The sequence below is a fragment of the Tamandua tetradactyla genome, chromosome 2, assembly GCF_023851605.1.
Source record: "Tamandua tetradactyla isolate mTamTet1 chromosome 2, mTamTet1.pri, whole genome shotgun sequence".
Classification (NCBI taxonomy): Eukaryota; Metazoa; Chordata; class Mammalia; order Pilosa; family Myrmecophagidae; genus Tamandua; species Tamandua tetradactyla.
The window spans coordinates 176,950,192-176,966,773 of record NC_135328.1 but is presented as its reverse complement, the minus strand read 5'-3'; the positions used below and the strand labels follow the sequence as shown (position 1 = coordinate 176,966,773).

The 16,582-nt window shown below is 39.6% G+C and overlaps 1 protein-coding gene across 5 annotated transcripts in view; it reads left to right on the top strand.

The window, feature by feature from the left end:
* The window catches only part of MAST2 (microtubule associated serine/threonine kinase 2), a 434,887-nt gene that overhangs the window by 343,857 nt on the left and 74,448 nt on the right, over positions 1–16,582 (top strand). For all 5 annotated transcript variants that reach the window (XM_077149799.1, XM_077149797.1, XM_077149801.1 and 2 more), the window contains one exon: positions 1,679–1,770. In XM_077149799.1, the coding sequence (XP_077005914.1) occupies positions 1,679–1,770 (92 nt within the window). The remainder of the gene's footprint in view (positions 1–1,678; positions 1,771–16,582) is intronic.

Here is a 16,582-nt window from a genome sequence, read left to right as displayed (position 1 = left end):
CCAAGGGGGCAGGGCCGATGGAAAATGAAAAAAAAAGAAACAGAGGTCTTTGTGACTGTGTTTCTACAAAGGCTCGACTGCCTTTGGATATAGTGACAGGGCTTCTCAGGCTGCTGCTGCCCTAGGCATAGATAGAAAGAAGCTTGTTTGAGAGCTGGTCTGGAGCCTGTGCCTTCCACAGGGGAGGGGTGAGGCCCAACTCAGGTAGAATCCCTCCCTCAAGGAATTCAGACCCCAGGGCTTGGTAATTTGAAGCCATTAAAACCAGCCTACAACCTCTCCTCCCTCTCCACCACACCCCAAGCAGGGAGAGGCTGCCAAAGTTAAAGGTACCACATCATCTTATGCTGGTGGGACCCGCAGGCAGATAAGTGCCACATACTGGGCAGGATAAGGAAAACAGAGCCCAGAGACTTCACAGAAAAGTCTTTCAACCTGCTGGGTCTCACCCTCAGGTGAATTTCTTAGATTAAATTAGTTCTGGGTGGGCTTGCAGCCGGTCCACCTGGTCCAGACCGGGGTACACTGTATGTCCAGTCACTGATGTGGCCCCAGGAGCTGTTCTGTACTGTTCTTCGTTATTTAGTAGCTGTTCTGGAGAATGACCTAAATCCCACACCTTGCTAAGTCACCATCTTGGCCCCTCCTGCCATCTACTCTTGGCTTTGCTGTTTCTTGACCATACCAAACTTGTCCATATCTCAGTATCTTTACTCTGACTTTTCTTCCTGTCTGTTTTTCATATCTGAAATAAGCCATTTTTTTGGCTTATTCATATTATTGAGACCTCTGATCAAATGTCACCTCAGTAGTCAGGACTTCTCTGACTAGCATTATTTCCATCTCCATTGCAGTGTCTTTTCCTACTTCTATTTTTTTTTTTCATAGCACTTTTCACTCTAGTTATGAGAACAGTGCTTCCCTAGCACCTAGTCATTGCCTGGTGTATAGTAGGTATTCAATTAATAATAGTTTGAATGAGTATAATTAACAAGCTTTCCTAATGCCTTTAGAAGATGGGTTGATTTACAAACAAATTTATACAAACTTTTCACTAGCAGGTATTGTATGAAATGCCTTTTTACCATGATCTACTTTTCTCCAATGACAAGGAAAAGGCTTTACACATAAGCAAGTGTTGGAAAGCCAGCTTTATAAAGGGGACCTGTGCTGTTCTGAAATTTGTGGTGAAATGAGACTGCTACTCAATTCTTCAAGTTAAAAGTCGTTTTTTAAAAATAAATTTCGTAGATTAAGTTAGTTTCATTTTATGTCAAGCACATTAATTTTTATGTTATGGCTATTTATAGCTATGGTTTTTGTTTTCTAAATCAAATGTGCAGGTCATTATTCCGCAGATACCATTTAAGACATGTTTACTGACCCTCGAGGCCTTCTTTTATCCATTTGGGAAGCAAAACCTAAACATTGGAAAAATGCAGTGATAAAAAAAGGTAAACGTCAAGACAGTGGTAAAAATTATTCCAAGGTGGAACATAATGAATAGTGAGATCGAATTGGTGCGAACAGTAATCGCTGATCCAGTTCAGTGTTTGAAGCAATATACTTCTTGGCCCATTAAGCAGTTCATGGATATCCTTTGTTCCTGGATATCCATTCAAGGTCTCTGGGCCCATGGTGTGGCCTGGTTGTAAATATATTTGTGTTTTCATTGCAGTTGTCGGACAAGTAACCGCAAGAGCTTGATTGTGACCTCTAGCACATCACCCACACTACCACGACCACACTCACCACTCCATGGCCACACAGGTGAGTGCTTGAAGGTTAAGGAAGATGAAATGAAAGAGTGCTCGCTGATACCCATTTTCCACTGGGAACCTACTAATTGTTCTTTTCTACTTCTCATTTTGTATGGTTCAGTATATGACATGGTCACTTCACTTGGCTGACTGAAGCATACAGAGCTCATGGGCATGCTTTTTCTAAGAGAATGTTTCAGTTTGCTTTTTATTCATAGTTGTTTCTTACCTTGTCCTCTCAGCATTCCTTTTGGTTTTATATATATCTTGGGGCCAGGTATATATCCTGGTTCCATGGACTCTGTTCTAGAGTGTAGTTTGTGTAGAGAATGTGTGATAGCTCCAGTCAGCTTGGGCCACGTGATGAGGGTTCCATTCAAATTTTGACCCTTTAACTTCACTTTTAAGTCTGGAATGTGTGGAACAATAGGAGGCCTTTTGCTTTTGAAAATAGGTCCATTTATTCCATACAACTGTTCATCATTCATTAAATATCTACGTTATATATAAGTAAGTAACAATTAACTACAGGAAGGTCAATTCAGTAGGATCCTACTCTACCATTTTGGAAATGGAACCTTCCAGAATGTTCATTTTTTTCCCCCACAGTTCATTATTTTTATTACCTGTAGAATATTCCATGTTATAACTGTACCACATTTTACTTATTCACTTTTTTTTAATTAAAGAACATTGTATCAATCTTGAGTCCAGTCAGGAGACAGAACCCCCACAGTGGTTTAAAGAGGTGAAGTTTAATATAAAGAATTATCAAACTATGATACAACAGTAATTTTAAGATGTAAGAGAACTCTATAGGCAACTGTAGGCTGAGGGAGAGTACCCAGGAAAGAATAAACTCTCCTAGGCTGGATTCAAACCTCTTTGGAGAGTGTGTAGTTGCAACCTGCTGGATGGCAGAGACGTCTGCTGGTTGACCTGGGCTAGAGCTGGTCAGCAGTCACTTTGAGCAATCAGGAAGCAATCATCTGAGTATAGGGGAAGTTGCATCCAGTGAGCAGGTGTACAGAAGAAGGTGGTGTGCTGTTAAAGGTGTGAGGCCTGGAGCACATAATGTCCCTTAGGAAGTCTGTGGAGACAAACCTGGGCGTGGGGAAAAGAGGCAAGCAGAGGGTCTAGGCACTAATGCGGGGGCAGGGGAGGTCTGGAGCACACAGGGTTTGTGTAGTGAAGGCTATGGAAAGATGGTCACCAGTTTGGACTAGGACTGCAAGGTAGCCAGCATGTGACTGGGGCAGAGTACTTCCTAGCCTCATGTTCACACCACTGACTTATGTTGTCGCTGTCAGACTAACAAGAGGAGCCACTTTTTCCTGCAGTGTGCCTCCAGCGCCCTCTATTGAGAAAGTTTAACATTGGGTTCTCTGTAAGAGAAAGGCTTAAAGGAATTCTGTCCATTATCAATGTCCAAAATTGAACAGTGAATTTGTAACTGAGAAGCATTAAATTGATACCTGGCATAGACATTAAGATTGTTTTCAATTTTTCACTATTATACTCAATGCTGCAATAAAAATCCTGTCTCATATTCTTTTTTATACAAGTACAAAGAGTCTTTCTAGGATTTATATAGGCTTGGAAATTCTTAATCATGAGATATACTGTATAAATGTTTAGAAATAGAATTATTAGATCAAAAAGCATGGGTACTTTAATGATATTTGTTATGTATTATCTAATTAATTTCAAACTAGTATACTATGGCTAAGATGATACCTTCCTTAACCTTTCAGCCCCTGTCATCCAAGGTCTAGAGCAAACACCATAATCCACCCCTCTTTACTTTCCATTACTTGCAGATTCCCCTCCTCTATCTGCCTTGAATCCACTTACACCAATTTCAAGAACACTTATCTCTTTTAGGTCAGAACTCCCAGGTTAACCCCTCCCATCTCATCTCTTCTCTAATTCCTGTAAACCTCTGAACATTCTGTTTTGTTTCTTTCTCACTCATTCCAAACTCCTAAAATCCTTCCAGTATACCTTCTAGAATTCATTCACAGTCCTTTTGCAGCAAAATCTCAAATCTATTCTCTGAACACTCCCCTCTTCTTCTTGCTCTAATGGAATCCTGGTTTCCCCCTTATTAAGAACACTAATTCTTCTGCAACTTTCTCAAGTAGTGACCCTTATCTTTCCAAGAACCTCATACCATTTGCTCTGGAAGAGTAGGTATCCTCTGTGTCTTTTCATTATCCTCCTTCCTTCCCCCTAAGCTTTGAATCTTATACCATTTAATTATATCACCTACTACTTATCTCTACCATTCCATCTACTTATCTATCTGCATTTGTTTCCACATACTCTGCCCTTTTATCTGTGAAAATGGACAAAAGTTCTCCTTTGTGAAAGCTATTCCCTCCACATGTATAATATATATCCCATCACTTCTCACCCACTCAAAAACATTACTCCACCAGTTTTTCCCTCTCCCCCCTGGATTTTTTACTTGCTTTAAATCATTTATCATGCAGATATACTGTCATTTCTCTCATCTTTAAAAAGAAAAAGGTGATATGCAGTTGGGGGTAGGGGTTATTATTTTATGCAGTGTGACCAGGGCAGACCCCACTGACAGAATGACATTTAAGTGGAGACATGATAGGAGAGAGGGAGTGTGTGCTAGATGTTATTTGGAGAAAGCAGTTTGGCAAAGAGAACTGCAAGTGCAGAGGCCCTCAAGTGGGAGTATGCCTTCCATATTCAGAGTACAGCAAGAAAGCTATTGTGGCTAGAGCAAGGTGAGCAAAAGGGAAAGTAGGATGAAGTGAGGTCAGAAAAGTAATGAGGATTGGGGACATGGCAAAAGATGGAGGGTTTTAAATGGAGAAGTGGCATGCTCTGGCTTATGTTTTTAAAATATCAATCTGGCTTCTATATTGAAAGTAAAACTAAAGGTGGAGGGTCGGTCAGTGGAGGGCAAGGCAAAGCAGGAAGACCAAAAGAGGCTATTTTGAGGCTTAGGCCAGGATAGGGACCGTAGGAGTAGCAAAAGGTAAATTCTGGATATATGTTGAAGATAGAACTGATAGGGATTTGAACATATTCAGTTTGAGATGCCTTCTAGACATCAGTATCGGTAATTCACTATACTAGTCTTGATTTCAAGGGGGAAATAAGGCTGAAGATATAAATTTGGAACTTTTCAGCATACATAAATATTTTAAAGCTATTTGTCTGGATGAGATCATCTAGACCATGGACGTAGACAGGAAAAAGGGTTTTTGGGCCCTTGGCTATCCTAGTTTTTAGAGGTCGAGGAAATAAGGAGAATCAGAAAGGAGACTGAAGCAGAGAAACAAAAAAGGAAAACTTAATGTAATCTCCTGAAAGCCACATAAAAAGAGTATTCCAGGGAATATAATGATCATCTGAGCCTAATGCTATAGACAGATCAAATGAACTGAAGTCTAAGAACTGCCCATAGGGTTTAGCAATGTGGGTGGCATTGATTAGCTATTTTGATGAAATGGCAGGGGCAAAACCTGATCAGAGAGTCAAGAGAAAAAGGAAAAAAGAAAACAGGACAGTAACTATAAAAGATTATTTCAGGGAGTTTTGCTGTAAAGAGAAGGAAGGAAATGCAAAGATGGGGTGGGGTGTTTTAAAGAGTTTTCTTATTTAAAAAAAAAGGCATGATTGTATGCTGACAGCAGTGATGCAACAGAAAGGGAAGTTTGGATAATGTAAAAGAAGAGGGGAATGGCTGAAACGATATACTTTTGTTGGGGGAGTGTGTGTGTGCATGGTCTGGGAATCGGACCTAGGTCTCCCACATCCAAGGCTAACGTTCTACCACTGAATCACGTGTGCACCCTGAAGCTATATACTTTTGTAGACTAAAAACTGTGGGATCTTGTAAATAAACAGAAAGTTGGGAGTCCGATACAAGATAGTGGCTTAGCGAGGTGTGGGATTTAGTTCATCCTCCAGAGCAGCTAGTAAATAGCCAGGAATAGTAGAGAACAACTGTTGGGGCCACGGCAGTGACCGGACACACAGCGTACCCTGCAAGTCTTCTTGGGCTCCACTGCCCCAGGCATAGGCAGAAACAAGCTTGTTTGACAGCTTCTCTGGAGCCTGTGCCTTCCCAGGAGAGGGGTGGGACCCAGCTCGGGTGAAACCACTCCCTCAAGGGATTCTGACTCCAGGGTCTGGAAAAAGGAAGAGATTAAAGCCAGCCTACAACCTCTCCTCTGTCTCCACCATGCCCCCAGCAGGGAAAGTCTGCTGAAGTAAAAGGTACCACATCACCTTATGTTGGTGGGACCTGCAGGCAGAAAAGCACCACATACTGGGTAGGATAGGAAAAACGCAGAGTCCAGAGACTTCATAAGAAAGCCTTTTAATCTACTGGGTCTCTCCCTCAGGGAAAACTGATGCAGATAACACTTTTCCTCCTGAAAGGTGACCAGTTTGGTCTGGGAAAATCTGGCTGGAATCTATAATACCTAAGTAGACCCTCCTAAGGGGTGGGAGAATGGCACCATACAGGCAGGGCAAGAAACAAAAGAACAAGAACTGAAAATTTCTGATCTATTAAACAAAACCTAAGCTAAAGGACTAGAATAAGCTGAATGGAATGTCAAAGAATAGATAGACAACAAAGTCATCCAGCCAGAAATTCCTAGGGGAAAAAAAGTGAAAACAGTCTCCAGAATAAACTAATTAAGTAATTACATGCCTAGACACCAGCAAAAAGTAACAAATCATACTAGGAAAATTGAAGATATGGCCCAGTCAATGGAACAAACCAGTAATTCAAATGAGATACAGGAGTTGAAACAATTAATTCAGAATGTTTGAACAGACATGGAAAACCTCATCAAAAGTCAAATTAATGAATTGAGGGAGGATATAAAGAAAGCAAAGAATGAACAAAAAGAAGAAATCAAAAGTCTGAAAAAAATCACAGAACTTATGGGAATGAAAGGCACAGTGGAAGAGATGAAAAAAAAAAAAACAATGGAAACCTACAATGTCAGATTTCAAGAGGTAGAAGATAGGATTAGTGAACTGGAGGACAGGACATCTGAAATCCGACAAGCAAAAGTGAATATAGAGGGAAAAAATGGGAAGATATGAGCAGGGACTCAGAGAGTTGAATGACATGAAGTACACGAATATACATGTTATGGGTGTCCCAAAAGGAGAAGAGAAGGGAAAAGGAGGAGAAAAACTAATGGAGGAAATTATCACTGAAAATTTCCCAACTCTTATGAAAGACTTAAAATTACAGATCCAAGAAGGCAGCGTACCCCAAACAGAATAGATCCAAATAGATGTACTCCAAGACATTTACTAATTAGAATGTCAGAGGTCAAAGAGAAAGAGATTCTTGAAAGCAGCAAGAGAAAAGCAATCCATCACATACAAGGGAAGCCCAATAAGACTATGCATAGATTTCTCAGCAGAAACCATGGAGGCAAGAAGACAGTGGGATGATATATTTAAATTATTAAAAGAGAAAAACTGCCAACCAAGAATTCTATATCCAGCAAAATTGTCCTTCAAAAATGGAGAAATTAAAACATTTTCAGACAAAAAATCACTGAGAAAAATTGTGACCAAGAGACCGGCTCTGCAAGAAATACTAAAGGGAGCTCTAGAAACAGATACGAAAAGACAGAAGAGAGAGGTGTGGAGAAGAGTGTAGAAAAGAAGACTATGAGTAAAGGTAAGAAGAAAGAAAATTAGATATGACATATAAAATCCAAAAGTCAAAATGGTAGAAGGAAGTACTACCCGTGCAGTAATAACACTAAATGTTAATGGATTAAACTCCCCAATTAAAAGACATAGACTGGCAGAATGGATTAAAAAACAGGACCCATCTATATGTTGTCTACAGGAAATGCTTCTTAGATCAAGGATAAACATAGGTTGAAAGTGAAAGGTTGGGAAAAGATATTCCATGCAAATAGCAATCAGAAAAGAGCAGGAGTAGCTATACTAATATCCAACAAATTAGACTTCAAATGTAAAACAATTAAAAGCAACAAGGAAGGACACCACGTACTAATAAAAAGAACAATTCAACAAGAAGACATAACAATCAGAAATATTTATGCACCGAGCCAGAATGCTCCAAAATACATGAGACAAACACTGAAAAGAGAAATAGACACATCTACCATAATAGTTGGAGACTTCAATTCCACACTCTCATCAATGGACAGAACATCTAGACAGAGGATCAATAAAGAAACAGAGAATTTGAATAATATAATAAATGAGTTAGACTTAACAGACATATATAGAACATTACACCTATAGAACATTACACCCCTCAACAGCAGATACACCTTTTTCTCAAGTGCTCATAGGTCATTCTCCAGGATAGACCTTATGCTGGGTCACAAGGCAAGTCTCAATAAATTTAAAAAGATTGAAATCATACAAAACACTTTCTCAGATCATAAAAGAATGAAGCTGGAAATCAATAATAGGCAGAGAGCCAGAAAATTCACAAATAGATGGAGGCTCAACAACACACTCTTAAATAACCAATGGGTCAAGGCACGGAAAGTTGGTCTTAGCTAGGAGATGGACAATTCATCCATAGTGAGAGCATAAAGCAGGAAATATTGGGACAGATGTTAATTAAATGGTGGATGTGGTAATGAGAATTTATTGAAATGCTTCCCTGATTACCTCTGTTTTCTCAGTGAAATGGGCAGCAAGGTGATTAGCTGAGAGTAGGGGAGATTGGCAGTGGAAGTCTGGGGAGGGGATAAAATGTAAAATGGTCCCTTTTTAAAAAAATATTTTTCATGAGAAATCACATACATACATACACACATACAGTCCATCCATGGCATACAATCAGTGGCTCTCAATATCATCATATAGTTGTTTATTCATCACTGTGATCATTTTTTGAACATTTGCATCACTCTGTAAAATAGTCTCTTAAGAGGATGGGAAAGAGAGAATGCAGGGCGGGCCACAGTGGCTCAGCAGGTAAGAGTGCTTGCCTGCCATGCCTGAGGACCCGGATTCGATTCCTGGTGCCTGCCCATGTAAAAAAAAAAAAAAAGAAAGAAAGAAAGAAAGAGAGAATGCACTGAAGAAATATGGTTTGATTTCCAGAAGCATTAAGAGGTTGGGTTAGGGATGATGAATTTAAAGTGAGACAAGTCAGTATGTTTGTGTGTTTTCTTTAGAAATTGAGACCAGGATGTTAGAAAGATCACCTGTGAGGATATTGAAATTACTTCTGACAGAAGTCATGATGTAGAGATTGTCAGTGATGCAAGAGTAAAAATCTTTAAAGAATGAAAGGGAGTGTCCCAGAGGTGTGTAGATGACTTTAGCAAAGAGAGATGGTTGATACAGTCTGGTGACGTGGACAACTGTTTTGAACACACAAAAGAGCAAATGGCGAAAATGATTGAAGGACTTCCAGGAAGATGGCCTACTAGAGTAGATTGAGATTAGCCCGGCTCCACAGAAAGTTGGAGAAGGGACAGGAGGGCGACTGAGGCAGCAGTACAAGAGTGCAGCTGACCTGGGAGAGCCTTCTGCACCACATGTGGCAGCCCTGATTGCAGAGACCTAGGAACTGCGAGGCAGAAAGCTGGAGCCTGGTATGGAGGCGCAGAGCTATGGAGCCTGTGCGAATGCATGGATGGAAACACAGGACTGGGGGTAGACCAGGCTGCGTTCCTTGGGTGTGCTACCCTCACCGGCACAGGCCCATGACCAGTAACTCACCTCATACCCCACACACCTGAACCCCATTATCCACTCCCACTCCCCATGCTCCAGGCACCCCCACCCCACCAGCCCCCAGTGCACATACCTGCCTCGCACCCCCACCCCAGGTTCAGCCTGGCCTGCCTCTCCTGCACATCTCCCAGGCATTGCCTCACCCTCCCAGTACCCTGAAGACTGTTGCCAGCATGTAAAGGTTGTGGGCACTAGCTTGGCGCAATGCCTTCATGGACTGGCAGCAGCTGTGACTCAGCTGCACAGGTTGGCACTTTCTCAGAGATGAGAAGTGAAGCTGAGGGCTGTTTATTAGTATGTGGTGTCCTTCCTTGTTGCTTTTAATTGTTTTACATTTGAAGTCTAATTTGTTGGATATTAGTATAGCTACTCCTGCTCTTTTCTTATTGTTATTTGCATGGAATATCTTTTCCCAACCTTTCACATCTACCATAATGTGGGCACAGCCTCCCCCTCCGGGCACAGCCTCCCCCTCCCCAAACTCAGCATATCCGTTTACAGCACTCCCAGTCCCACGCATGCACACAGGCCCCCAATCACATCATTCAGCTCTGGGAACCGCACTTTATAGCAGTCCTAGAACTGCACATGTGCACAGCCCTCAGCTTCACTTCTCATCTCTGAGAAAGTGCCAACCTGTGCAGCCGAGTCACAGCTGCTGCCAGTCCATGAAGGCATTGCGCCAACCTGCTGCCACAGCTCTATACATGCACACAAAAGGCACTATGCCTTCGACTGGCATATACCAGGGTTGTGCACCCCCAGGCTGCTGCACCCACACAGCTACATCCTCTCTGGCCGCTGGGCACCCACGTTCACAAACATCAGTGTAACCTGTGCCCATAACCTGCCCTGAAACAAATCACCGTACTGAGTGCTCCACCCCATGCCCTGCTCCCTGCTGTACAACCGTCCCACAAACACAAGGCCTTAGACTACTGAAAGAAATCAACTCCCAAAGTAAATCAAGATATTTACATGCCATGAAGACAGAAGAAGATCACTAAGCATATCACAGTGCAGACAGATATAACCCTGCCTAATGACCAAATTAAAACTCCAGAGGAGACACAGACATTGGGACAACTAATCAAAGCTGTTCATACAACTCTACTTAATAAAATAGCTGGGACAGCAAATGACACAAAGGAGATCAAGAAGACGTAGAAGAGCACAAAAAGGAATTTGAAAGAATAAATAGAAAAATAGCAGAAATCACAGAGATTAAATACTGTTGAGCAAATAAAAAAACATACTAGAGGCACACACCAGATTTGAAGAGACAGAAGAAAGAATAAGTGATACAGAGGACAGGATAATTGACTTCAAAGACTCAAAACAGCAAATGGCAAAAAAGATGGAAAAACTACATGGGAACTGAGGGAAATAATCGACAATACAAAGCACGCAAATTTAAGAATCACTATTGTCCCAGAAAGAGAAGAGAAGAGTAAAGGACTAGGAAGAGTACTTGAAGATATAATGGGGGAAAACTTCCCAACCCTCATAAAGGACATAAACATACAAGTCAAAGAAGCCCAATGAACTCCAAACAGAATAAATCGAAATAGACCTTCCCAAGGCACAGACTAATCAGTCTGTCAAATGTTGAAGAGAAGCAGAAAATCCTGAAAGCAGCAAGAGAAAAAAATCTACTACATTCAAGGGAAATCAAATAAGACTGAGTTCAGACTACTCAGCTAACACTCTGGAGGCAAGAAGTCAGTGGTATAGTGTATTCAAGATCCTGAAAGAGAAAAACTTCCAGCCAAGAATTCTGTACCCAGCCAATTGTCCTTCAAAATTGAGGGAGAGATTAAAGTTTTCACAGACAAAGAAGTCCTGAAAGAATTTGTCAACAAGAGACTGGCTGTACAGGAAATACGAAAAGGACTTCTGCTGGCTGAAAAAAAAAAAAAAAGCAGGAGAGGGAGGTCTGGAGGAGGGCACAGAATTGAAGAGTACCACTAAAGGTAATTTAAAGAATACAAAGAGAAAGACAGAAAAGAACATATAGATCTGACAAATAAAATTAAAAAGATAAGATGGTGGAATCAAGAAATGCCTTTTCAGTAATAACTTTGAATGTTAATGGACTAAACTTACCAATTAAAAGATACAGATTGGGGCGGGCCGCGGTGGCTCAGCGGGCAAGAGTGCTTGCCTGCCGTGCCGGAGGACCCCGGTTCGATTCCCGGCCCTAGCCCATGTAAAAAACAAACAAACAAACAAAATATAATAAAAAAACAAGAAAATGTTTAAAAATGTTTCCCTTTCTTCCTCCCTTCCTTCCTTCTCTGTCTTTCCTTCCTTTAAAAAAAAAAAAAAAAAAAAAAAAAAAAAAAAAAAAAAGATACAGATTGGCAGAATGGATTAAGAAACATAATCGAGCTGTATGCTGCTTACAAGAGACTCATCTTAGACACAAGGATACAAATAGATTACAAGTGAAAGGATGTTACGCATTATATAGATATCACATTTTCAGTTAAGGTATATTGGAGAGGCTGGAGGGAAGTGCCTGAAAATGTAGAGCTGTGTCCCAGTAGCCGTGTTTCTTGAAAATTATTATATAATGATATAGCTTTCGCAGTGTGACTGTGTGATTGTGAAAACCTTCTGTCTGATGCTCTTTTATGTACCGTATGGACAGATGAATAAGAGATATGGATTTAAAATAAATGAATATAATAGGGGGAACAACTGTTAAAATAAATTTAGTAGATTAAAATGCTAGTGATCAATGAAAAGGAGTGGTAAGGAGTATAGAAAAAAAATAGGGGAAACAAAGGCCAAAATATATTGGGTAGATGGAAATACTAGCAGTCAGTGAGGGGGGGTAAGGGGTATGGTATGTATGAGTTTTTTTCTTTTTTCTTTTTATTTCTTTTTCTGAATTGATGCAAATGTTCTAAGAAACTGTCATGGTGATGAATATACAACTGTGTGATGATATTGTGAGTTATTGATTATATGCCAAGAATGGAATGATCATATGGTGAGAATGATCATGATTGTATGTTATGTTTAAAAAAAAAACAGTGAAAGAATGGAAAAAGATTTTCCATGCAAGTTGTAACCAAAAAAAAAAAAACAAAAATAGCTATGCTAATATCAGATAAAATAGATTTTAAATGTAAAGGCATCATAAGAGACAAAGAAGGACATTATATGCTACTTATAGGGTCAATTCACAAAGAAGATATAACAATCATAAACGTTTATGCTCCCAATCAAGGAGCTCCAAAGTTCATGAGACAGACACTGGCAAAACTGAAGGGAGCGATAGATGTTTCAACAATAATAGTAGGAGACTTCAGTATACCACTCTCGTCTACAGGTAGAACAACCAGACAGAAGAGCAACAAGGAAATAGAGAAGTTAAATAATTTGATAAATGAATTAGACCTAACAGACATATATAAGTCATTGCACCCCAAAGCACAGGTTAAACATTCTTCTCCAGTGCTCATGGAACATTCTCCAGAATAGATCATATGCAGGGGCACAAAACAGGTCTTTATAAATTTAAAAATATTGAGATTATTCAAAGCAGTGTATCTGATCACAGCGGGATGAAGCTGGACCTCAGTAACCACCAAAGAACGAGAAATTCACTAATATATGGAGATTAAATAACGCATTCTTAAACAACCAGTGGGTCAAAGAAGAAATTGCTAGAGAAATCAGTAGCTATCTGGAGATATATGAAAATGAGAATACAACTTATCAGAACTTATGGGATGTGGCAAAGGCAGTGCTGAGAGGGAAATTTATTGCCATGAACGCCTATATGAAAATATAAGAAAGAGCATAAATCAAGGACTTAAGAGCAAACCTGGAGGAACTTGAGAAAGAATGGCAAACTGACCCCAAAGCAAATAGGAGAAGAGAAATAAGAAAGATTAAAGCAGAGATAAATGAATGGGAGAACAAAAGAGCAATAGAAAGAATCAATAAAATCAAAAGTTGGTTCTTTGAGAAAATCAATAAAATTGATGGGTCACCATTATTAGCAAGACTGACAAAAAAGAAAGAGGATGCAAATAAACAAAATCAGAAATGAGAAGCGGTGATTTTACCACAGACCCTGAAGAAATAAAAGAATCATAAGAGAATACTATGAACAACTATATGCCAACAAACTAGACAGCTTAGATGAAATGGACAAATTCCTAGAGACATGCAAAAAAGCTACACTGACTCAGGAAGAAATAGAAGATCTCAACAAACCAATCACAAGTAATGAGATTCAATCAGTCATCAAAAATCTCCCTACAAAGAAAAGCCCAGGGCCAGATGGCTTCACAGGGGAATTTTATCAAATATCCAGAAAGAACTAACACCAATCCTGCTCAAACTTTTCCAAGAAATTGAGGAAAAAGGAACTCTACCTAACACATTTTATGAAGCTAATATGATTTTAATACCAAAATCGGGTAGAGATGCTGTAAGAAAGGAGAACTACAGGCCAATCTCTCTAACGAATATAGATATAAAAATTCTCAATAAAATGTTAGCAAATAGAATCCAACAGCACATCAAAAAAATTATACACCGTGACCAAGTAGGGTTTATACCTGGAATGCAAGGATGGTTCAACACAAAATCAATTAATGTAATACGCACATTAACAAATCAAAAGGGAAAAAATCACATGATCATCTCAATTGATACTGAAAAAGCATTTGAGAAAATTCAACACCCTTTTCTTACAAAAAACACTCCAAAAGATAGGAATCAAAGGTGACTACCTTGATATGATGAAGGGAATATATGAAAAAACAATAGCCAGCATTGTACTCAATGAAGAGAAACTGAAAGCCTTCCCCCTAAGATCACATACAAGGCAAGGATGCCCACTGTCAACACTGTTATTCAACATTGTGCTAGAAGTTCTAGCCAGAGCAATCAGGCAGGACAAAGAAATAAAAGGCATCCAAATTGGAAAGGAAGAAGTAAAACTCTCATTATTTGCAAATGATATACTGTACTTGGAAGATCCTGAGAAATCTACAGCAAAGTTACTTGAGCAAATTCAGCAAGGTGGCATGATATGAAATTAATGTGCAAAAATCAGTAACATTTCTATACATAAGCAATGACCTAGTCAAGGAAAAAGTTCCATGCAAAATAGCAACTAAAAGAATCAAACACTCAGAAATGCACTTAACTAGGGACATAAGGGACTTTTATACAGAAAACTACACAACATTGCTAAAAGAAATCAAAGGAGATCTAAATGGGTGGAAGGACATTCCCTGCTCATAGATAGGAAGACTAAATATAGTTAAGATGACACTTTTCCCCAAATTATCTACAGTATCAACACAATACCAAACAGAATCCCAACAACTGCTTTGAAGATTTGTAAAAGCTAACTACCAAATTCATCTGGAAGGAAAAGAGACCCTGAATAGCTAAAAGCATCATTAAAAAGAGGAATGAAGTGGGAGGATTAACACTCTGTGACTTTAAAACCTATTATAGAGCCACAGTTGTCAAAACAGCATGGTACTTACACAAAGACAGAAGCATTGACCAATGGAATCAAATCAAGACTGCAAGAAATACACCACCAAATCTATGGTCAACTGATTTTTGACAAGGCCCCCAAATCTTCTGAACTGGGACAAAATAGTCTTTTCAATAATTGGGCATGGAAGAACTGGATATCCATAGCCAAGAGAATGAAAGAGGTCCCCTGCCTTACACCATACACAAAAATTAACTGAAAGTGGATCAAACACCTAAATATAAGAACTAGCACTATAAAGCTTCTAGAAGAAAATGTAGGGAAACATCTTCAAACCTAGTAATAGGAGGTAGTTTCCTAAACTTTACACCCAAAGCACAAGCAACAAAAGAAAAAAAATAGATAAATGGTAACTCCTCAAAATCAAATGCTTCTGCACCTCAAGGGACTTTGTCAAAAGGTGAAGAGGCAGCCAACTCAATGGGAGAAAATATTTGGAAATCACATATCAGACAAAGGTTTGATATCCTATGTATACAAAGAAATCATACACCTCGACAACAAAGAAACAAACAACCCAATTATAAAATTGGCTAAAGATGTGAATAGGCATTTTTCTGAAGAGCAAATACAGATGGCTCAAAAGCACATGAAGAGATGCTCATTTTCACTGCCTATAAGGGAAATGCAGATCAAGTCTACAGATACGACCTCACACCTATAAGAATTGCTGCTATTAAACCCACAGAAAACTATAAATGCTGGGGAGGATGTGGGGAAAGTGGGACACTTATGCATTGCTGGTGGGAATGTATAATGGTGCAGTCACGATGGAAGACTGTTTGGCGGTTCCTTAGGAAACTAAATATTGAGTTGCCCTATGACCCAGCAATAGCACTTCTTGGTATATACCCAGAGGAGCTGAAAGCAATGATACACACAGTAAACCTTCAGCACTACCACAGCAACAGCAGAGGTTAATAATGGGGTGAGGGACAAGAGTTAAGAGGAGGTTTAGATCTCCTATTTTGCGAGGGTGTGTTTATCGGTTGTGAACAAAGAAGTGATCTTAAATTGAGAATGTTGATGGACTGTAAACTTTGGGCCTTCTGCATGATGCCTGATGAATGCAGATGGCTGAAGAATGCACTGGTGGAGAAGGAGATTGGCGAACAATGGTGTGTACTTACGAACAGAGGTTGTGCTGCTACAAAAAGGAACAAAGTCATGAGGCATGCAACGATGTGAGTGAACATGTAGGACATTTGGTGAGACAGGATAAGCCAGAAACAAAAGAACAATGGTATGGTCACCTTTAGAAAATGCTTATAAGAAATCAGGGGCCTAGATTGGAAGCTTTTAGAGCAGCCACATTAAGTTTGGAGTGGTGATTATTATTTCTGGATTTTGAGAGGCTGTTTTATATATATAACCTGATATTTAGAGATAGGTATGAAGCCAAAATCCCAGCTCCACTACTTAACTTGTTTTATGGCTTTTTAGTTTTATGTTTCTAAGCCCTAGTTTTCTGTCTGTAAAATGGAGATAAATACTACTTCACAGAGTTTTTGCCAGTATTAAATAGTAGGCTTCA